This window comes from Pristiophorus japonicus, chromosome 8 (assembly GCF_044704955.1).
Source record: "Pristiophorus japonicus isolate sPriJap1 chromosome 8, sPriJap1.hap1, whole genome shotgun sequence".
Taxonomy (NCBI): domain Eukaryota; kingdom Metazoa; phylum Chordata; class Chondrichthyes; family Pristiophoridae; genus Pristiophorus; species Pristiophorus japonicus.
In genome coordinates, this window is record NC_091984.1 from 62,065,236 (window position 1) to 62,087,980 (window position 22,745).

Consider the following 22,745-nt stretch of genomic DNA (forward strand, 5'->3'; position numbering starts at 1 on the left):
TTGTTTTGAAGTGTAGTCACTGTTGTAATGTAGGAAACATGGCACCCAATTGCGCACAGCACGTTCCCATAAACAACAATGTGATGATGACCAGATAATCTGTTTGTGATGTTGATTCAGGGATAAATATTGGCCTGGACACCGACCGGGGATAACTCCCCTGCTCTTCAAAATAGTGCTATGGGATCTTTTACGTGCACCTGAGAAAGCAGACGGGACCTCGGTTTAATGTCTCAACCGAGAAGACGGCACCTCCGACAGTGCAGTACTGAGTGTCAGCCTAGATTTTTGTGCTCTGGTCTGCGGAGTAGGACTTGAACCCACAACCTTCTGACTCCGAGGCGAGGGTACCAACTGAGCCATGACTGACACCAAGTGTGACGATGCCATTTATCCACTGAGCCATCCTCTGTGTCGATGCCTATAGTAACCTCTATTTTCCTCTTGCTGACTCTTTATCCTCTTAACGGTCTAAATGACCCAGCAATGGTTCAAAGAGCAAGATGACTTTTGAAGCGCTGCCTTGCAATAGTTTTTGATGACTGACTCTGACTCTGGTGTGTAGTTGGGAAGGGAATTTCCTGGAAGCTCTATTGAAGATTGAATCTCCAGCCTGGAGTAAAACTTTTAATCTTGAAGAGCTCCTTTCAGTTGTAGCATTTAGCTGTTGGAGGAGCGATCCTTTGTGTTCAGATGTAGATGTCAAGTGGTGAGGAGTTAAAATGATGATCTGAAATGAATTTGTTGCTGATCTTCATGGTGGGAATGGAATAGTTGTGTTGCAGTAATGGAGTCTGTCCTGTCCAATGACAGATGGTGTAGCGTATGCTGCCTTGTTGAAGAATGAGCTACTGGGAGCAGGCATTGAAAAAGTGAGTGATCCTCAGACTGAAGATCGGAGATTCCAGATGCCAATGCAGGAGCGACGGAATCTATTCAGAGTAAGTACCCAGTATGAACGAACTGTCCAATAATGCAATGTGTTTAATGGACTGGCTGAATTAGCTCCTTTGTCTATCGACATCCAGATTGTACTGTGCAAAATTGGAAAATGCTTTCCCAAATTGTATCACTAACTTAATGGTAGTAAAATGAGAGTAGAGTTAGGAGGGCTGTCGGGAGTCGCCATGTAATTCAGTTCTCTGTCCCCTCCCCCACCAGTTCTGTTGCATATAGGATGTATTCTGAGAAGAAAGTGACAAGTTTAGCTTTCAAGCAGCTAAAGAGTTATTCTAAAGCTTTCTTCTATTTGGGAGCCCTTCAGTTACAATAACGTTATATGAAGCCCCTACAAATAATTACATTCTGCTGCATGTTTCTTCTTCCTTTGTTTCTGAGACAGATGGTTGTGGATTCGAGCCCCACCTAGGCTGGCATGTTAATGCAGTACTGAGGAAGTGCCGCATTGCCAAAGGTTGCCTCCTTCAGATGAGATGTTCCAGAAGTTCAGGTGGATGCTAAGGATCCCTGACACTCTGAAGAAGAGGCAGGACTTTTCCCAGTACCCTGGGAAACATTCTTCCCTCAATCAATGACATCAAAAATAGATTAACTGGTCGTTCATCTCATTTGCTTTGCACAAATGTCTGTCTCATTTGCCAACATAATACTGATTGCACTTCAAAGTAGTTCATTGTATGTCAGTGGCCTTGGGATGTTTTTGTGATGTCATGAGGTCCTACATAAATCTTTCTCTTTATTTGATTTTTTTTTCTCCTATGGTTATTTCATTTCTGAATTGATTTGGTAGACTGGGATTGTTTTCTTTGGAACAGAGGAGGCCGAGTGGAGACTTGATTGAGGTGTATAAAATTATGAGAGGCTTAGATAGAATGGATAGGAAGGACCTATTTCCCTTAGCAAAGAAGTCAATAACCAAGGGGGCATAGATTTAAAGTAATTGGTAGAATGATTAGGGGGGAGTTGAGAACTTTTTTCACTGAGTGTGGTGGGGGTCTGAAAGGGTGGTAGAGGCAGAAACTCTCATCACATTTTAAAAGTACTTGGATATGCACCTGAAGTGCTGTAACCTACAATGTTAGGGACCAAGAGCTGGAAAGTGGATTAGGCTGGATAGCTCTTTTACAGCTACCACAGACATGATGGGTCAAATGGCATCCTCCCTCCTGTGCCATACAATTCTGTGATTGCCTTGATTGTGTGAAAGGGAGACGGGTACATGGGTTGGTAAAAGTAGTAGGCTTGCTGGGCTGTGTTATACACATTCTTGTGTTCTTGTATTTCTCGGTGTTTTAGATTTGAAACGCTTTCAAGAGGTTTCTGTTTACTTGAGCTGAAAGATGGACACACTGGGTACAAGTAATGAATCTTTCTTTTTTTTTTGAATAACTTGATTTGCATCAGGCTGCTAAAGATTAGTGTGACCAAAGACAAAGTGGTCAAATATTGTTCATTTCATATTGATGGCCAATTAACATAGGTTCTTCATGAACATAGCACAATACTAAAAACAGCTGGACTAAATTGAGCAAACATTCCATTGTAATATGCCTATCTCGTTCTGTGGTGCTTTACTTCTCTTTGCTGGGTGCTGTTGATTGTGGCAGAATGCAGCTTTAATTCCATGTTTTAATCTAGCCTGTGTGTTGTCTTGTTTGCAGTATGCCTTGAGCACAAAGAGGTCTACTACTGAAAGTGGGAATGAGATTTCTCCATATTCATTGTCTCCCGTCAGCAATAAAAGGTAATTTGTGACTCGCCAGGTTAAGGGCCATTATTGACTCTTTGTACAATAATCTTTTTTTTAAAGAAAACGGTATAGAAGTTATAGATTAACTTTTGGAAGGAGTAGTATGTGTGCTCACTCAACTGGCCTCTGCTCTTTACTTCCAAGTTCCCACTAGTGTGAAGCTTCGACTGCTTTTTAAAAAAAAAATGTATTTATATTTATTGGTGGATCTTCTTTTCTCTCAAAGTTCACTTTAATGGTGAAAAATGAAATTCTTCATTGAATTGCTGAGAATCTAATTTTTTAGCTCATTTCTGTTGCTTCCAGCATGAAACATTATAACAAACATTTATGACTAATGGCAGAAGATAAATCTTTTTCAGATGAGCACAGGGCTTATTTGGACAACTTGAGTTAATTTTTGTCCAAGAGCTCCCTCTGAACTACAGCATGAATAACATCATTGTGTTTAATGATTATAAGGTGAAGGATTCTGGTGCTAAAATGGATTTTTTTTGCATTTTCACTTGTATAACACTAAAGTAATAAATCTCAAGGGAAAACTGGGAAAAACTTTTAAAACAGAATAAGATATAGTGCAAAAGCAAAATACTGCAGATGCTGGAAATCTGAAATGAAACAGTAAATGCTGGAAATACTCAGCAGGTCAGGCAGCATCTGTGGAGTGAGAAACACAGTTTAACGTTCCTGTTCAATGACCTTTCATCAGAACTGGAAAAAATTAGAGATGTAACATTTTAAGCAAGTATAGGGGCAGGGAGAGGGGAGGAAAGCACAAAAGGGTAGGTCTGTGATAGGGTGGTAGGCAGGAGAGATTAAATGGCACAAGGTATGATAGTACAAAGCAAAAGGAGATTGTAATGGGGCAAGTAAAAAAAAAAAGAGTCTAGAATAGGTGTAAATAGGAATGGCAGAATCATCATCAGCTGCCATGTTTTTTAAAAAAAAAAATATGGGCAGAGGTTATGGTCTGAAATTGTTGAACTCGATGTTGAGTCCAGAAGGCTGTAAAGTGCCTAATCAAAAGATGAGGTGCTGTTCCTCGAGCTTGCGTTGAGTTTCATTGGAACAGTGTAAGAGACCAAGGACAGAGAGGTGAGAGTGGGAGTGGAGCAGAGAATTAAAGTGACAGGCGACCGGAAACTTGGGGTCACGCTTATGGACTGAACAGTTCTGCAAAGCAGTCACCCAATCAGCGTTTAGTCTCCCCAATGTAGAGGAGACTGCATCGTGAGCAGTGAATACAGTTTACTAAATTGAAAGAAGTACAAGTAAATTGCTGTTTCACCTGGAAGGAGTGTTTGAGACCCTGGACAGTGGGAAGGGCAGGTGTTGCATCTCCTGTGCTTGCATGGGAAGGGGAGGGGGTGTTGGGGGTGTTTGAGGAGTGGACACAGGGAGCGGTCCCTTCGGAATGCTGAAAGGGGATTGGAGGGGAAGAAGTGTTTGTTGGGGGCGGAAATGGCAGAGGATGATCCAATGAATGTGAAGGCTGGTGGGTGAAAGGTGAGGACAAGAGGAACCCTATCATAGCCTATCATTAGGGAGGGGAAGGGTGAGATCAGAAGTATGGGAAATAGGACAGACACAGTCGAGGGCCCTGTCAACCACGGTGAAGGGGAATCCTTGGTTGGGGGAAAAAGAAAGACATATCTGAAGCACTGGTATGAAATGTGGCATCGTCCGAGCAGATGCGACGGAGATGGAGAAAGTGGGAGAATGGAATTGAGTCCTTGCACTTCCTCCCACCCCCTTCCTGTATGATATAGGGCTATGGGTTTTAGATAGCTCTAGCAATGAGCCAGTATAGGCGCCAGAAGCAGTTGGTCGTCTTCTGAGCTATAAACATCTATGATTCTACAATGCCTCGAAGCACTTCAAGTAACTCGAGTCCAGAAGTGAAAGGAGAAGGATTAGGGGTAGTGGCCAAAAGTAAGAACCTGCCATTTTGATTTGTGGAGCCATTTGAAGGAAAAGCGAGAGTTAAAGGCAACGGGCTTGATCCAGCTACTCTTGGAGAACTACTGTCTGTTTGCTCCTTTTTATGACACTTGTTGCTCACTCAAAAATAACATGTTGTCCATTCCCAAATAATGCAATCCTGTAATCAGTGTATATATAATTGAAATAGTGCGTTGGACTTTCCCTTAGCCTTGTTACTAAGGAGACTATGGCAACAAACTTTGCAACATTTTACAAAATGGGTTGAGGCAGAGCTGGCTGTTTAAAATCTCATGTTTTGTGCCTGATTTAAAGGCAGCCAAGGCAGAATGTCCATATTTGTCACGCCCGCATTGTATAGAGTTAGCACACTATACCTCCTCAACTAACTATAGATCCAACTGTCTGCTTTCTTCCTATTTGAACAGTCAAAAGTTGTTGCGGTCGCCACGGAAACCAACAAGAAAGATTTCAAAGATTCCGTTTAAGGTTCTGGATGCTCCGGAATTGCAGGATGATTTTTACCTCAATCTAGTGGATTGGTCAGCAGCAAATGTTCTAAGTGTTGGTCTCGGTGCGTGTGTTTACTTGTGGAGTGCATGTACCAGTCAGGTAAGGTGTAGCTGGATAGCAAGATAACCCCAACAAAGACGGCTACATTTTCTGTTGCACATTTAATATGTTGATTTTTTCCTTTTCACTTGAGGCCCAGTTTTTGTTCTGCTATCCAATGTATTCGGTTCCTTATCACCGAATAAAGCATGTCCTGCTATACAAGATGTCACTTTTTTTTAAATACTAAGGGCAGTGAACGTAATGGGTGAAAGATTGTTGGTTTATATTTTGCAATGATTGTTGCATATGTGATGCTCTTCTCTGCCGCAGTGTGTCTAAGTACGCATAGTTTTGTGGTGAGGCCGGACTTGTGACGTCAGCTCCAAGCATTTGATTTGTATGACTGTAGAATCTGTGTACCTTTTGCTCTTTGTCAGAACACTAACTACAACTTCATAATATAAATCTATTTGAATTTTTATTTATTTTCTTAAATGTATTTTCTTCCCCGCCCCCCACCCACCATTGTCCTCATGTATAATGCATATATCGCACTCTGGCTGAGAATTTCAGCTGGAATCCCTCCCAGCCCTCTCTGGAAGCTACACTCATTCAGCTGCAGAGGATGCAGGGTTGCATTGGCTATCTAGGCCAGCACAGATGGCTTGATTTTTGTTTTTGCAAGGGGTTGGGGCAGCATTATCTATTTTTAAAATGTATTAGCCTCCTTAGTTAAGTGAACAAATGATGCGATACTGAGCCACAGTAGTTCCAAGGTTCAGACTCTCGTCTGCGCTGTGTAAGCATATCTCAGTTGGGGCTGTTGGGAGATGGCATTGGGAGGGAAAAATAAGCCTTGATCCCTGCTCGATCATGTGTATTTGTCAACATTGGATGAGGACAGGATTGAGCCTGCCAATACTCATTGGTTAGACTTGCATGTAAGGAATGGCCACATAAAAGATATTGGGAGGCAACCAGTGCCTATGAAACCACACCCTAGCAACAGTTTCTGTGTTCATGAAAGGGGGGGAGGAAATGTGGATGGATAAACCCTGTACTCATGTTCTACAAGTATGTAGGATTTAAAGTGAATTTTGCCTCTTCATGCAAAAAAAAATCTTCGTGGGTCTATATTGTTGGTATGTCAGCATGTTGTACCATGAAGTGGTAATGTTCAAACAAAGGTCCTCCACCAGCCTGTATTCACTGCACAGCACTGCCCCCCATGTCCAACATCCACGGTGCGGCCCTGGACACCGTGGACCACTTCCTATAGCCTCCTATCAACAAGAGCAGGCATCGACGACGAGATCCAACACTGCCGCCAGTGCAGCCTTCGGCCGCTGAGGAAGAGTGTTTGAAGACGAGGCCCTCAAAACTGCCACCAAGTTCATGGTCTACAGGGCTGTAGTAATACCTGCCCTCCTGTATGGCTCAGAGACATGGACTGTGTACAGTAGACACCTCAAGTTGCTGGAGAAATATCACCAACGATGTCTCCGCAAGATCCTACAAATCTCCTGGGAGGACAGGCGCACCAACATCAGCATCCTCATTCAGGCTAACATCCCCAGCATTGAAGCAGTGACCACACTCTTATCAGCTCCGCTGGGCAGGCCACATAGTCCGCATGCCAGACACGAGACTCCCAAAGCAAGCGCTCTACTCAGAGCTCCCTCACGGCAAACGAGCCAAAGGTGGGCAGCGTAAACGCTGCAAGGACACCCTCAAAGCCTCCCTGATCAAGTGCGACATCCCCACTGACACCTGGGAGTCCTTGGCCCAAGACCGCCCTAAGTGGAGGAAGTGCATCTGAGAGGGCGCTGAGCACCTCGAGTCTCAACGCCGAGAGCATGCAGAAATCAAGCGCAGGCAGCGGAAAGAGCGTGCGGAAAACCAGTCCCACCCACCCCCTTCCCTCAACGACTATTTGTCCCACCTATGACACAATCTGTGGCTGTCGTATTGGACTGTTCAGCCACCAAAGAACTCACTTCAGGAGCGGAAGCAAGTCTTCCTTGATTCCGAGGGACTGCCTATGATGATGATGGGTAATGTTCCAACTTTTCCTTGCTTTCCCCATTCATTGAGGTCCCAATCTTAACTGGGCAGTCTGAGAGAAATTGCGGGAAGGAGGAATAAAGTAAATTATGTCGTCTCTCTTTTTGAAGTTTGATATTCCGAATTTATTGGCTCGCGTTACAGCAGGAACTTGGGAACATAAGTTGAACAGCCTTTGCTCGTTCCTATCTGTTTTTTCTTTGAGGTGATCCAACTATCTTTTAATAAGGCCGGAAATAACACAAATTTAGCACTGGCTATACAGTTTCTTTCAAAGATCTGTTTCAATCACTTCCTTTTGGCTCAATCTTTGGATCTACTTCTAAGCCCCATGACTTAGTTTCTTTTGAACTGTTACTCCTTACTTTGAAAGCACTTCCAATGACTGCACGGAGACCTAGATCCTAACTTGCCCAATTTCATTATTAAACGTTGTTTTATAAACATATTGCCATTTTAATTATTTCTAAATATAAAATGCTGGTGAAACACTGAACTGCAGTTGTACTTGTGGCATGATGGAAGCCTTGTGAAGGAACCTTGCATTCAGTCTGAATACATCCTTCATTATAGTGAATCGGATGGGCTTCCATCTAAGAAAGGAATCTGGTCATTTGGGACAATTAGTCTGCAAAGACACCTGGGTGAGAGGAACACCAAATATTCCTCGTCCTTAGAAGTCAGTATCCCTTCATTTGCCGCTGTATCCTGGCGTATTTTGATTTTATGTTTCAACTATGTGTGAGATCACCATTTCTCTCAGCATTAAATTGGGGGGGGGGGAGTGTTGATTTATTGAGAGGCAGGACCTTCTCTAAGTAAAATGGAAACCTATTTTGCAGTGTTTTGTGTTTTTGTTTCTTAGGTAACGAGACTATGTGACCTCTCCATAGATGGCGACTCTGTTACATCTGTTTGTTGGAACGAGAGGGTGAGTGTAATCGGGCGCATGGTCATTATCTGATGCATTTAATTCCTATTTTGCTCACTGATCAAAAATCAGTGAAATTAATAAGATTTTGTACAGTTACTTTCAAATGTTAATTTATTTTCTCAAATGTATGCTGTTATTAATGCTATTAATCTCTGTGAATATTATTAAATTCAATATTGTTCACATTTAGCTTGGGTGTAACATGGGTAATCTACAATCTGTGCAAAACGTTAATTGTTAACTGAATCATTTTAACTGCTGACTCTGGGTAAGCCAAGTGAGTGAATAGATAAAAATGGTTTGAGATTTTCAGTTTAAATAATCTGGCATTCATTTGAATGGAGCTTACTGTGCAAGAGTTCAGTTTTAAAAGAAAAAAAGCAAAACCACAAATTCTAGGAACTTGAAATCTTAAAAATAGAAAATGGTGGCAAGGTACAACAGACCACATATCCGTGCCATCACGAAGACTGCCTATTTCCATCTCCGCAACATTAGCCGACTCCATCCCTGCCTCAATTCATCTGCTGCTGAAACCCTCATCCATGCCTTTGTTACTTCTAGACTTTTCTATTCCAATGCACTCCTGGCCCATCTCCCAACTTCCGCTCTCCAAAAAACTTAAGCTCATCCAAAACTCAGCTGCCCACATCCTAACTTGCACCAAGCCCCATTCACCTATCACCACTATGCTCCCGGTTAAGCAACATCTCCATTTTAAAATTCACATCCCTGCTTTCAAATCCCTTCATAGCCTCGCCCCTCCAGTCTTACAACTCCCCCGAGATCTCGTCACTCCTCCAGTTCTGGCCTAAGCTCTGGAATTCCCTCCCTAAATCTCTCCGCCTTTCTGCCTCTTATTCTTTCTTTAAGACGGTCCTTTAAGATGCTCCTTAAAACCTATTTCTTTGTTGTCTTCCCTAATATCCCCTTATGTGGCTCAGTGTCAAATTTTGTTCATGCTTCTGTGAAGTGCCTTGGAACATTTTACTGCATTAAAGGCACGATAAAAAAGCAGGTTGTTGTTATCAGTCAGCATAAGAAAGAGAAAGATGATTAATGTTTTCATGGAAAAATTCACTATCAGTACCTGCCCTGCCTGCTGTAATTAGTGGAATTACTGTTATTCTCCCTTGTATTCAAGTTGTCTGAGAGGGATACCTTGGGTATGACATCCAAGTGATATAGACATTTCTGATCTGCGACTATCTTCATCTACAGCAATTGTGGCTGGGGCAGTAGGGCAGTGGGGTTCTGTGGAATGGAGGGGTGCAAACTTACTTCCTTTTCTTCCTCCCTTCCTCTCATGTGGCTGAATTCCTGATTACTGTGGGGAGGCACTGATTGGAGGCTAGGACAGAGGGGAAATTCTGAAGCAGGTTTTATCCCTGGCTGCTGTTTTGAGCTTCTCACGTGGGCGAATGAAGCATGGGAGCAGGTCCTCAACTATCCACTGTTGTCTCACCTGCAGGAGGTTCCAAGGTCACAGCCTCAATAACTTAATGTAAGCATTCTTTTAATGTGTGCAGGGGAATTTTGTTGCCGTGGGCACCCACAAGGGATATGTGCAGATCTGGGATGCGGCGGCTGGGAAGAAGCTGACCTCTCTCGATGGACATTCCGCTAGAGTTGGTAAGTACTAAAAAAAAAACAACATTAAGTAATTTATGTTTCAGAATTGAATTTCAGTTGGGATTTAAAGAGGAGCTTTTTTTAAAAAAAAAATATATCTTTTTTTAAAGAAAGCCTGGAACTATGAGAATAGTTATAATCTGATGGTAAATTCATCACAAAGTGGAAACCACTTTTTAAGTTTTATAACTTGTTTTGAAGGTGTGTGATTTGAAGACATCTATGAATGGATTTTATGAGATGTTGGTGCATGTCATCTAATTCAGCCATGCAGTTTTACGAGAGGTTAAATTAGAATTAGGCCATTCAGGGGTGATGTCACAAAGCTTTTCTTCACACAAGGGGTAATGCAAATCTGGATCTTTCACCCAAAAAGCTGTTGAGGCTGGGGGAGGGGAGGGGGGTATCAATTGAATATTTCAGAACTGAGATTGATAGATTTTTGTTGGGTAAGAGTATTAAGGGTTACAGAACCAAGATGGGTAGATGAGGTTAATATACAGATCAGCCATGATTTAGTTGAATTGCGGAACAGGCACAAGGGGCTGAATGACCTACTCCTGTTCCTATGTTCCTAAAACAATTGGGCATAAATCTCAAACTGTCAGTGCAGGCAACACACTAGCGTAGGATGGTTAGCAGCGTATTGTAAAAACTGCTTATTTTGCACCATTTTCTGAAAGTTCAGGATGCTTAAGTGAGTTTTACTGGTCCTATTAAATAATAAAGGATGGTCCTACTGAATCTCAAAGTATAGTTCAGTCCATGTATATTCCAGTTCCTTATTTGTACTGTCAGAATAGTTAGGAGTATTTAGATGGCTCTGAGGAAATATGCAAAGACAATGTACAGGTTCAGACATTTGCATTCCCTTCCCCAACTTTCGTCATGTGGGGCATTCTGTGCCTAACACAGGGAGGATCTAGGACTATGCTGCCTGAAATGAACTGCTTGCTGCTTTGGTTGTATCGACTTTTTTATTTTGGCATAACTGAATTATCGAGGACAAAAGATAATGGCCTGGAATTTGCAGTCAGCAGCGAAGGAACGGCACTCACTGCCGACCTCTGATAAAGCGGCCCACAAAGATCTAGCGATCTGTGGCGTCAATTTCAGTTCTCCTAACCTTAGTTTGAATCTGGGGCCAAATCAAGCAAATCCCCAGCATCCAGCAAAAGTGATGTCATCAAGCTGGCTAAACAGCCGATCACATACTGGAATTCTCAGTCAGCAAACCAGGATGTAAAATGTACAGATTGTAATTTACTTTTAATGCATTTTACAAAGAGCGAAATAAAGATTGGGATGTACACATAGGATTAAGGTGGAAACTGAAATACCATAAACTTTTAAATTATATTAAAAACTTGTAATTCTTAATCATATTACAGGAAAAATTTGACATTTCACAAATATAAAATTAGTTTTTCAGGGCCAGAACGGTTATCCAGCAGATATTCGATTGTAAAAGTAGTAGTTTTCGTCAGTTCAAGTGATTTCACTGATTGCCGGCTTTGGGGAGTTCCACAGCGCAGCCTGTGGTGGAGCAGGGAATAACTGACCGCAACTTCAGGATTTCTGTGTTATCTGCGTGTGTGCTAAATCCTGAAGTTACCATCAGTTTCAGAGGGATAATGACGGTGAACTCTGACCCGCTATGTGTCATTACCACTGCAAAATCCGGGCTATTAAATGTTAGTGCAGCCAAATGGACCAAAAATTGTATTTTCCAGTTATGCATATTCAGGAATTTTATGGCAGAATCCTACAAAATTTGGATTATCTAGGTGGAACAGGATTGTTTGCTCAGTTGAACTTTGATTATTGTTCTACCCATTGTGTCCCACTGAAACTTTGTTTTCAAGAGCACAGGGTTAGTAACAGTGGTTAAAGTAGAAAGTGTGTTCACACAATGTTATCATCGATAAATGTAAATTTACGTTTGTTTCAGGAATACAATGTAATGTAAACAGGAATTTTAAAAGATTTACCACCAATGTTACCCAGGCGTACTGCTGTGTTGACATATTTTGACCTTCGCTAAACCTGCCTGCCACAAACTTCAGAGGTTTAGATGTTACATTGCTAGTTATAAGGTGGTGACTTTGAGGTGAATAGTAATATAACTTTTATATAGATAAAGCGAGTGTTGCTTAAATATTTCATAACAGTTATGAAAGAATAGTGTAAAGGGACTGAAGTAGTCACCAATATAAAAGCGAAGTTTTTAAATGTACTGTTACTGTGTTGCTGGGTGTACAGGGGCTTTGGCCTGGAATGCTGATCAACTCTCGTCAGGAAGTCGGGATCGTCTCATTCTACAGAGGGACGTGCGAACACCCCCCCTTCAGATGGAGCGGAGATTGCAGGGCCACCGGCAGGAAGTTTGTGGTTTAAAGTGGTCGCCTGATCACCAGCACCTAGCTTCTGGGGGCAATGATAACAAGGTACCTGACACCTGTTCCGGGCATGTCCAAAATGTGCGCTGTAGTTCAAGCCCCAATCGCTTTTAAATTGAACACGTGGCAGGTGCAGCAAGAATTTGCACACTCGTACACCCAGGAATAAAACAAAATACATTGCAAATACTGGAAATCTGAAATAGCCTATTTGCCTACACTTCCGCCACTATCACTTTTGATTTAGCGGTTAGACATGTACAGAAGTTTGGGGGGAGGGGTGGAATTGCTTCCAGGGATTTTTTGAATTCCTTTTGGAACTTGTTCAAACTGCTTTATGATGTCATAAAGAAGCCTTTGTGAGGTCACAATCATTAGTGAATGTTTGTTTATTTTTCACTCTTGTGGAGACATTGGTGATATTTCTCCAGCGATGTGAGGTGTCTGCTGTATATGGTCCATGTCTCTGAGCCATACAGGAAGGCGGGTATCACTACAGCCCTGTAAACCATAAGCTTGGTGCTAGATTTGAGGGCCTGATCCTCGAACACACTCTTCCTCAGGTGACCAAAGGCTGTTTAGTGTAAAGCCCATGCTTTTGTATGCCTCGGTGAAGATGTTGACGATGGCTTGGACTTCAACCTCTGAATGTGCGCAGACGCAAGCATCTTCCGTGTACTGTAGTTAGACGACAGAGTATGGGACTGTCTTGGATCTAGCCTGGAAACGACGAAGGTTGAACAGGTTCCCACTGGTTCTATAGTTTAGTTCCACTCCAGCGGGGAGCTTGTTAAGTGTTAGATGGAGCACCAACTATGTTTCTTCCTCTATTTCAAGGGACTGCCTATGATGATGATTAATTTTTCACTCATTTTACAGTATTTTATTTTTCTTTCAGCTATTTGTGTGGAATAATTCCAGTTTGAGCCCAGTCCAGCAGTACACAGAACATTTAGCAGCAGTAAAAGCCATTGCCTGGTCCCCTCATCAGCACGGACTTCTGGCATCGGGAGGGGGCACTGCCGATCGCTGCATTCGTTTCTGGAACACGCTGACTTGCCAGCCCCTGCAATGTGTCGACACAGGCTCGCAAGTCTGCAATCTGGCCTGGTCTAAGCATGCAAATGAACTGGTGAGCCGTTAACACCAAACCATGTGAAAAAGGGAATCTTCCCTTTTCAGTGTGTTAATAATCAAGTAATGGATGTGTATCTTTGCTGCCCTTGCCCAGATTGAAGCAGGCTGGATAAAGGATAATGATAATCCATCGACATGCTGCCTTTTGCAAAGTTCGCTCACCATACTGCCGATTAACTGTTATCTGAAGGGACTTTTGAATCTTTTAAACAAAGATTTGGTTACACTGTTCTGGACTTTGGTTGTAACCTAGGAGTCATGAGGCACTTTTATACTAACTTATGTTTAATTCTTGCCTGGGGAGGGCAGCCTCTGTGTGCCCTTTACATTTGCAGCTGCACAATGGAGACCTGATTTAGATCTGATGATTATGAACCTTATCCAAGCACCCTAACTATTATTGGCAGAGCTTAGGACATTTTGCAGTTTGTCTTTGGATCACAGACTTGGATTTTTAACAGAAAACATTTTTTTTTCTCCCTTTTTCCCTCCTTCCCATTTAAAAAAAAAAAAAATGCTAAACAAAAGACTGGTTGAGGCTCTGCTCTTTGAATCAAAGGGAGCCCATCTGATGGGAGCAGCACTACAGAACTATGCAGTTTGTAAAAATAAATTGTCATTTTGTGAGCATGGGACTGGCTCCCCGCACTTACCTGGTTGTAACGGGAGGTGGGGGGATGGGGAGGGGGACAGCAACGGCTATTTGTGGAGGTTTACACTTGGAGGGCAGCTGTTGGAAGGGAGAGCAGTGCACCTTCTGTCAGCTGCATTATTGTATAAGCACCGTCAGGCTTCCTGCCAGTTGCCTGGTTGATCTGATGTAACATCCAAGTCCAACTTAATTACATTTCCTAGATGGAAGTCTGGGCATTTTTTCATGCTGATCCTTTCTGACCCAATTCATAAACTGTTTGATTTTGGGATTAGACCTGATCGTTAAATCCAACAAATGAATTTGAAGCTTCGGGTTAAACCCAGCAACATTTCAAGCTGCTGCAGTTCTGGTATGGTGCACACAAACACTTGCCCTGACATTGGGAGCACTCCATTTACTCTAAATAGAGTACACCTTCAATCATTTATGTAGCATACATGCAGATGAATAAGTTCCATGAGGGAGGAGACACTGAGAATGCAGATAATGATGCACATTAACTTCCTTTTTGTATTTTATTTCCCCAAAGTCCTTCTCGCCAGCCTCCCGAGCTTCACCCTACACAAACTCCAGAAGTGCTACCTGCATCCTGTCCTGCACTAAGTTCCGCGCGTGCTTGCCCGTCACCGATGCTCCCTGTGCCTGAATTCAAAATCCTCATCTTTGTTTACGAACCCTCCCATGGCCTCACCCCACCCTATCTCTGCAACCTCATCCAGCTTTATGTCACAGCCCTTGCCATTTAGCCCCTCCAACTATTTCTCAGTACGTCTCCCCTCCACCACCAGCCCCCGCACCCACACTCCACAGCTGGTAGCAGAACCTTGAGCAACTTGCCCCTACTCTATGAAACACCCTCTCCAGGCTCCTCCACCTTGTTGTTTCTCTTCCTTCCTGTAAAAAAAAAACCTCCCCAAATCTATATTTTCAACCATTCATTTGGTCATTTCTACCACTACCACTCAGCATCCATTTCTCCTCTGTCAAGCACCTTGCGACGTTTACTGGGTTAATTGTACTTTTTAAATTATGTTATACTTTTGTGAAGGCTGTCTAAGTGTTTGTTTGTTTTCAAGTATTTTATTCCTTCCAAATTTATTTTGCTGACTACTGATTTGCAAATGGGGAAAAGTCTCCACCAGCTAAAATCATACCTAGCACAAAGGAAGATGGTTATGCTGGTTGGAGGCCAATCATCTCAGTCCCAGGATATCACTGCAGGAGTTCCTCAGGGCAGTGTTCCAGGCCCAACCATCTTCGGCTGCTTCATCAATGACCTTCCCTCCATTATAAGGTCAGAAGTGGGGATGTTCGCTGATGTTTGTAGTGTTCAGTTCCATTCGCAGCTCCTCAATTAATTAAGTAGTCCATGCCCGTGTGCAGCAAGACCTGGATGACATTCAGGTTTGGGCTGATCAGTGACAAATAACATTGATGCCAGGCAATGATTATCTCCAACAAGAGAGAGTCTAACCACTACCCCATGACATTCAACGGTATTACCATTGCCGAATCCCCCACCATCAACATTTTGCGGGGTTACCATTGACCAGAAACTTAACTGGACCAGCCACCTAAATACTGTGGCTACAAGAGCATTTCAGAGGCTGGGTATTCTGCAACGAGTGTCTCACCTCCTGACTCCCCAAAACCTTTCCACCATCTACAAGGCATAAGTCAGGAATGTGATGGAATACTCTCCACTTGACTGAGTGCAGCTCCAACAACACTCAAAAAGCTTGACACCATCCCAGGACAAAGCAGCATGCTTGATGGGGACACCTTAAACATTCACTCCCTCCACCACCGGCGCACCATAGCTGCAGTGTTTACCATCTACAAGATGCACTGCAGCAACTCGGCAAGGCTTTTACGGCAGCACCTCCCAAACTTCCAACCTACCACTTATTGAGGACAAGGGCAGAAGGTGCATAGGAACACCATCATTTCCAAGTTACACACCATCCTGACTTGGAGGTATATCATCATTCCTTCATCGTCGCTGGGTCAAAATCCTGGAACTCTCCCTAACAGCATTGTGGGAGTACCTTCATGACGAGGACTGCAGCAATTCAAAAAGGTGGCTCAACACCATCTTCTCAAGGGCAATTTGGGATATGGGCAATAAATGCTGGCCTTGCCAATGACACCCACATCCCAGGAATATTTTTTTAAACTCTTTTTGATTTTTGATTGGGGGAAAAAAAACACAATTTGCTTTCGAGGGATTCAACCGGAATTTTTCCCCTGGAATTTGGGAAGGAAAAAGTGCTGAAATAGGAAGGTTGACCAACTCCGTGCACTCAACTATGAGATCATAGTGATGGCCACATTTACACTGACCTCCAATACTCCCTTTTTAAAATTTAATTTTAAAAGGTTTCCTCTCTGAGTGCCATTGAGAATCCCCCAACCGAGCCCGGGCTGACTGGTTGAGGCCTGAAGAGAAGGTTTTCAATGTGCCAACTGATGGGAGATGCACAAGAGCAGTTGACTTGTATCAATTCCCAGTTTACTGGCCATATGTGTTTGTCAGTTAATGGGTGTTTCAGGCCTCGATGGTGTTGAATATCAAGCTGTACAGTGAGCCACAGTGTCTCAGGGCAGTGACAAATCCAGTTGTGTTTACATTATTCCATGCTGTGCATAATAAATTCAGCCATACTTTGACGATGATGGAACAGTTTGCCTAAAATACTGTGCCCTTACTAACACTTCGGGTCCAATTAGTTAACTTGTAAAATCATAGGTTCTTCTATAGTGAAGGTGAGACTCATGAAATCTCGCCTTACGAATCTTTGAGTTCCTTTTGAAATCAGATGAAAAGAAACCTGCTCAATTCTGAATAATGGTGGTGACGGTCTATCATGTAACAGATTCCTATCTTGAACTGAAGTAACCCATTCTGATCCAGCACTGCATGAAGGCAATGTTTGGCCAGGAATAGTTTTTTTTAATTCTTGAATGGTCGATGTATCATACAGTAAAAAAGAATAATACGCTCTGGCACCCAGATTTACTAAGCAGTTGCCGAAAATATTCTTGAATGTTCATGTTACAATTTTCATTAAATAAAATTTGGCTTTATATTAAACTGGCTGGATGGTAAAATGAAGGCTGACATTCAATGTACTGATCTATCACAAGAAAGTCTCATCATGGCTAAAGACGAGGCATAAAATTCTGACAAAAATCAGTCTGGCAGATTGTAGACTTTTGGTGAAATATCTTGTGCTCAAAGTAATTCTCTGAGTGAATCATAGGCAGTCCCGCGGAATCGAGGAAGACTTGTTTCCACTCTTAGCATGAGTTCTTGGGTGGCTGTACAGTCCAATACGAAAACCACCGTCTCTGTCACAGGTGGGACAGACAGTGGTTGAAGGGAAGGGTAGGCGCGGAGTCTGGTTTATGATGGATTAGTGTTTGTCTAACCGTGAAGTGGCAGAACCAGTTCCTTGTATTTTGGGGTTACTTGTTGATCTTCATTTTATTGATGGACATATCAACAAGGATTTTTCTCTTGTAGTGTAAGGGACAGTGCAGTTTAGAAAATTCTTCAAAGCAGTAACAGGTCAACATTACTGGAAACACCTGCCCAGTCCGGGATATAACTCCAATAGAGAGGCTGAGACACTAGCTGAAGGAGTGTGTGCAATTGTGCCATATAGTGAAGATTAAAAGTAGTCCTGCAGCAAACTGTACTGAATCCTAGTTTACCTTGTCCCCAATTTAGTTGCAGACTGTAATCAGACAAAAATAACAGCCCCAGATTTGGACTTCTCCAATACTTCAGAAGATACCTCAAGTACCCTTGCAAAAAGATACTAATTTTTTTTATGCTTTTTTTTGTGCGTAGCTCCCATTAAAGGCAGAATACTGGAAATGCAGTGTCCACTTTCCAGCAGTATTATTGGTTAGGAAAGTTTATTGTTCACTGGTATTCATGGGGAAATAAAACGAGGGGAGAGGGGTGGGTGCTGATCTCGGATAGAATATTGGAGCTGAGGTGCATGATCTTACTGTGGGAGCTTGCGACTGAAATGTGTTAGATGACAACAATGTGTGTTACTTACCAATAAAGGCTTCAAGATATTGGGCCAAGTTCTGGACTTGAACCAGTTCAGTTTCATGTGATGAAGCAAGGCCATATCTGATTCATTAAGGTGTGTGTTTTGTTGTGACACTTTTTTTGCTTTGCTTTCCAGGTTAGTACACACGGCTATTCCCAGAATCAGATTTTAGTGTGGAAATACCCATCCTTAACACAGGTTGCCAAATTGACAGGGCATTCCTATAGAGTGCTCTACCTGGTAAGAGATTTGTTGCTGTGAGTGGTTGCATGAGAGTTTCCTGCAACAGACACAATTCTTTAGTAACCGTTTTGTACTTTGCAAAGAATACATTTTTAATTTCAATGTTTATATGATACATTAATTAACACAAGACTGAATAGCTCAGAAAATGCTTCTCATTTTTGTTTAATTTCTTAAGCAAATGCAATATTCTGTGACTGAATCCTGTAACCTCCCATTTTGAACGTATTGAGAAACCTTGAAGACTAACTATGCTTCACCCAGCATTATTTGCCCAAGGTGGTAGAGGTTATTTTCAACTGAAAAACCTTAAAGCATCTTTGGGTATTGACTTCAACATTTCACACGGACTGACTGAATAATGTTAACCTGCTCCTGAATAGAGATGCCAGCAAAAGAGGAAGATAAAGTGTTGATTTCATACTTCAGTCTGCCCATTTTTCCTCTATTCCCAATGGTGTGTGTGTGTGTGTGTGTGTGTGTGTGTGTGTGTGCACCTGTATTCTGTATGTACAAGGACAAGCTGGTCTTTGTTCTCACTTTTTGAACCCAAACATCATCAGATTTTGACAGTAAACCCTATTCACATCGGGGCATAGGCCAATATTAATGGAAACATCACGTGGGAGCTCGAACATCTTTGGCAGGCACAGAACATTTCCGCTTCGTTTACTTGCAGTTCTACCGGAAGGTTATTTGCACACTAGTTAATCGTGCAATAGTAGGCAGTGAGCTTGCATGTACATCGCCTAGCCCATGAAAAGGTTAGTGCAAGTTTAAAAAAAGATAAATAAAGAAATCAATCAGCTTCACATTGGACTTTTCAGATTACGGTAACATTTTAATGCATATAAGCTTTACCCTTTTGTTTTTACTGGGGCCTGTTCTTCCCCAAAACTCTCTTTTTAAAAACTCACTTTGGAAATTCTAAGCTATGTTACATGCTGATTGATGAGTTTCAGGGCAGAGTCCAAATGTGAATTTCTGGACATCAGCCAGCAGGGGGCTCTCTCAATCAATGAGCGATAGGACTGGAGCAGACGACTGATTTAGGCACACACAACGTTAATACTTCTGTTAATTCATTTTATTTATCAAGTTTGGCATCTATCCCACCTCAAACTGTTAATATTTTTCTTTTGGAATGAAAAGAAAACTACATTCGACTTTTCCAATTTGTTCCTAATCTGATGCCAGTTTCTACCTTTTTTATCCAGCCGAGCCAAACTGATTTAGTTTCTGAATATAGAGTAAATTAATGTTGCTTGAATTGGAGAGGCATTGAAAGTGGTGTACCCTCAGGGATCAGTGCTGCATCCACTTTTGTTCTCTATGTATCTGTTAGGGCTGACAAATGATTAAAAAGTTTAATCACAATTAATCTCTCAATTAAAAATGTTAATCTCCGTTAATCTCTTTTTTATCACATATCTAATTGATACAATTACTGCATTCATCTCGTTCAAGTTTAGTTTTATTATTGAAGCCTTCCCTCAAATTTTAAATGGAAGAAGCCATGTAAAACAAAAAAAAGCCAACCGCAATTTGGGTTTTGTAAATAGGGACATAGTATAAGAGTAAAGAACTGATAATACATTTGTACAACACTATTTCCACTGGACCAGAGAAGGCTAGGAGGAGAATGAAGAGGTTTTTTTTTTAATTCTGAAGGATTTTGATAGTTGGGGAGTCAGTGACCGGGGGTGGGGGGGTTACCACTTTTAAAATAGTCATAGTGAGGGATTAGGAGAAATGTCTTTATGCAGAGGGATGCTGAAGTGGTAGTGACAGAGATCATTAAAAGAAAATTTGGATAAATGTTTAAGCAGAGGAAGATACAGAGCTGTGGGGAAGGAACACAGCAGCAGGCTTAGTTTTATTTTACCCTAGAAAATGGTCTCCTTCTGTGGTTCTGTATTTACCAATGGGTTTTTGACTTTAGTCAACACTAAGCAGATTGAGATATCCAATACATAATGGCCCTGAAATTCAGCAGGGGATCTACTTGTCTCTTGCCTTTTACACTGGGGCTATCTTCTCTTTTTAGGCAGTCCCCCGGAGTCGAGGATGACTTGCTTCCACACTAAAATGAGCTCTCGGGTGACTGATGAGACCAGTGCAGGATCTACAGTCTCTGTCGCAGGTGGGGCAGATGGTGGTTGGAGGGACGGGTGGGTGGGGTGCTTGATTTGTCGTACGCTCCTTCCGCTGTTGCGCTTGGCTTCCGCATGCTCTCGGCGAAGGGACTCGACGTGTTCAGCGCCTTCTCAGATGCTTCTCCTCCACTTTGAGCGATCTTGAACCAGGGATTCCCAGGGATATTGCAATTTTTTCAAGGAGGCTTTGAGGGTGTCCTTGAAGCATTTTCTCTGCCCTCCTGGGACTCGCTTGCTGTGACGTAGCTCGGGAGTCTAGTATCTGGCATGTGGACAATGTGGCCCGTCTATTGGAGCTAATCAAGCGTGGTCAATACCTCGATGCTGGGGATGTTGCCCTGAGAGGGAACACTTGACGTTGGTGAATTTGCAGGATTTTGCGGAGGCAGCGTTGGTGGTACTTCTCCAGTGCTTTGAGGTGCCTACTTTACATAGTCCATGTCTCTGAAGCATATAGGAGGGTATAGACATTCTCCGGCCGGAATTATGGTGGGACATTGTAGAACCCCAATGGAATTTCAGTGCCACTGTATATCACACACACACACACACACATTCAAAATCCTTTCCATTAATAGGTTGCAATGTTTTTTCCTCTCATGCTCTTTAGGCCATATCACCTGATGGAGAGGCTATTGTGACCGGGGCAGGAGATGAAACTTTACGGTTTTGGAATGTTTTCAGTAAAACCCGTTCTACTAAGGTACTGAGTTCTTTAATGCTATTTGCTGGCAGAATTGTGTTGTAAACTTTGTGGTTGATTGAGTGAGTAATGTGTAAATACATTTCCTATGGAAAAGTGTATAATTTTTTAGCAATCATATGCTGCTAAAATATTTTTAGTACCTGTTGCATGATGTCAAAATAGTTTCAGTTCTTGTGTCTGACTTGTTTTTGTGTCAGATTGATTTTACTCTTGGAGTTACAAGCACATTTATTGACGTGGTAGCGTACAGCAGAAGAGTAACAAACTGCCACAGGCAGGGGTATCACCAGATTCTGGTGATACAAAATACAGCAGTTTAATTGGCTGCAGCAAGATTAAGCCCAAGAAAAGTTAAGCTTTTAAAGGCAAAATCTTAATCCTGGAAAACTCATTGCCCCATTGGCAAAGTTATGTGAGGAATTAGCTGCTCCCCTTTTTAAGCTCTACCTCTGTATAGGTGATATCCCATCTGAGTGGAAAGTGAGAGAGAAAGACTTGTATTTATATAGTGCCTTTCACGACCTTGACATGTCCCAAATTGCTTCACAACCAACGAAGTACGTTTTGAAGTGTAGTCACTTATTAGGAAAACACAAGGTCCCACAGCAATGAATGACTAGATAATCTGCTTTAATGATGTTGGTTGTGGAGTAAATTTTGGCCAGGAAAACTCCCCTACTCTTTAATTATGAACATAAGAAATAGGAGCAGGAGTAATCCATTTGGCTACTCGAGCATGCTTCACCATTTAATAAGATCATGGCTGATCTGATCTTGGGCTCAGCTCCACTTCCCTGCCTGCTCCCCATAACTCTTTATTCCCTTATCACTCAATAATATGTCTATCTCTGCTTTTAAATATATTCAATGCCCCAGCCTCCACAACTCTCTGGGGCAGAGAATGCCACAGATTTACGACCCTCTGAGAAGAAATTCCTCCTCATTCATCTCGGTTCTAAATGGTTGACTCCTTATTCTGAAACTGCTCCCTAGTTCCCGATTTCCCCGAAGGGGAAACATCCTCTCTGCATCTACCATGTCGAGCCCCCTCAGAATCTTATACATTTCAATAAGATTATCTCTCATTCTTTTAAACTCCAATGATTATAGGCTCAACCTTTCTTCATAAGTCAACCCCTTCATCTCAGGGGTGAACCTTCTCTGAACTGCCTCCAATGCAAGTATATCCCTCCTAAATAAGACGATCAAAACTGTACACAGTACTCCAGCTGTGGCCTCACCAGTACCCTGTACAGTTGTACCAAGTCGTCCATGCTTTTATACTCCACCCGCCTTGCAATAAAGGCCAACATTCCATTTGCCTTCCATATTACTTGCTGTACCTGCATACTAACTTTTTGTGTTTCATGCACAAGGACCTCCAGGTCCCTCTGTACTGTAGCATTTTGTAATTTCTCCCATTTAAATAATTACCTTTTTTATTTGTTCTGCCAAAGTGAATAACTTCACACTTTCCCGCATTATACTCCATCTGCCAAATGTTTGCCCACTCACTTAGTCTGTCTATATCCCTTTGCAGATT

General features: G+C 42.3%; 1 protein-coding gene across 4 annotated transcripts in view; it reads left to right on the top strand.

Annotated features, from left to right (window-relative positions):
* Positions 1-22,745, top strand: part of LOC139268083 (fizzy-related protein homolog) — a 69,936-nt gene that overhangs the window by 41,982 nt on the left and 5,209 nt on the right. For 3 of the 4 annotated variants that reach the window (XM_070886095.1, XM_070886094.1, XM_070886096.1), the window contains 9 exons: positions 814-941; positions 2,622-2,704; positions 5,080-5,263; positions 8,136-8,201; positions 9,734-9,836; positions 12,099-12,283; positions 13,134-13,367; positions 18,233-18,337; positions 21,107-21,199. In XM_070886095.1, the coding sequence (XP_070742196.1) occupies positions 814-941; positions 2,622-2,704; positions 5,080-5,263; positions 8,136-8,201; positions 9,734-9,836; positions 12,099-12,283; positions 13,134-13,367; positions 18,233-18,337; positions 21,107-21,199 (1,181 nt within the window). The remainder of the gene's footprint in view (positions 1-813; positions 942-2,621; positions 2,705-5,079; positions 5,264-8,135; positions 8,202-9,733; positions 9,837-12,098; positions 12,284-13,133; positions 13,368-18,232; positions 18,338-21,106; positions 21,200-22,745) is intronic. The other variant, XM_070886097.1, reaches the window with a different exon arrangement.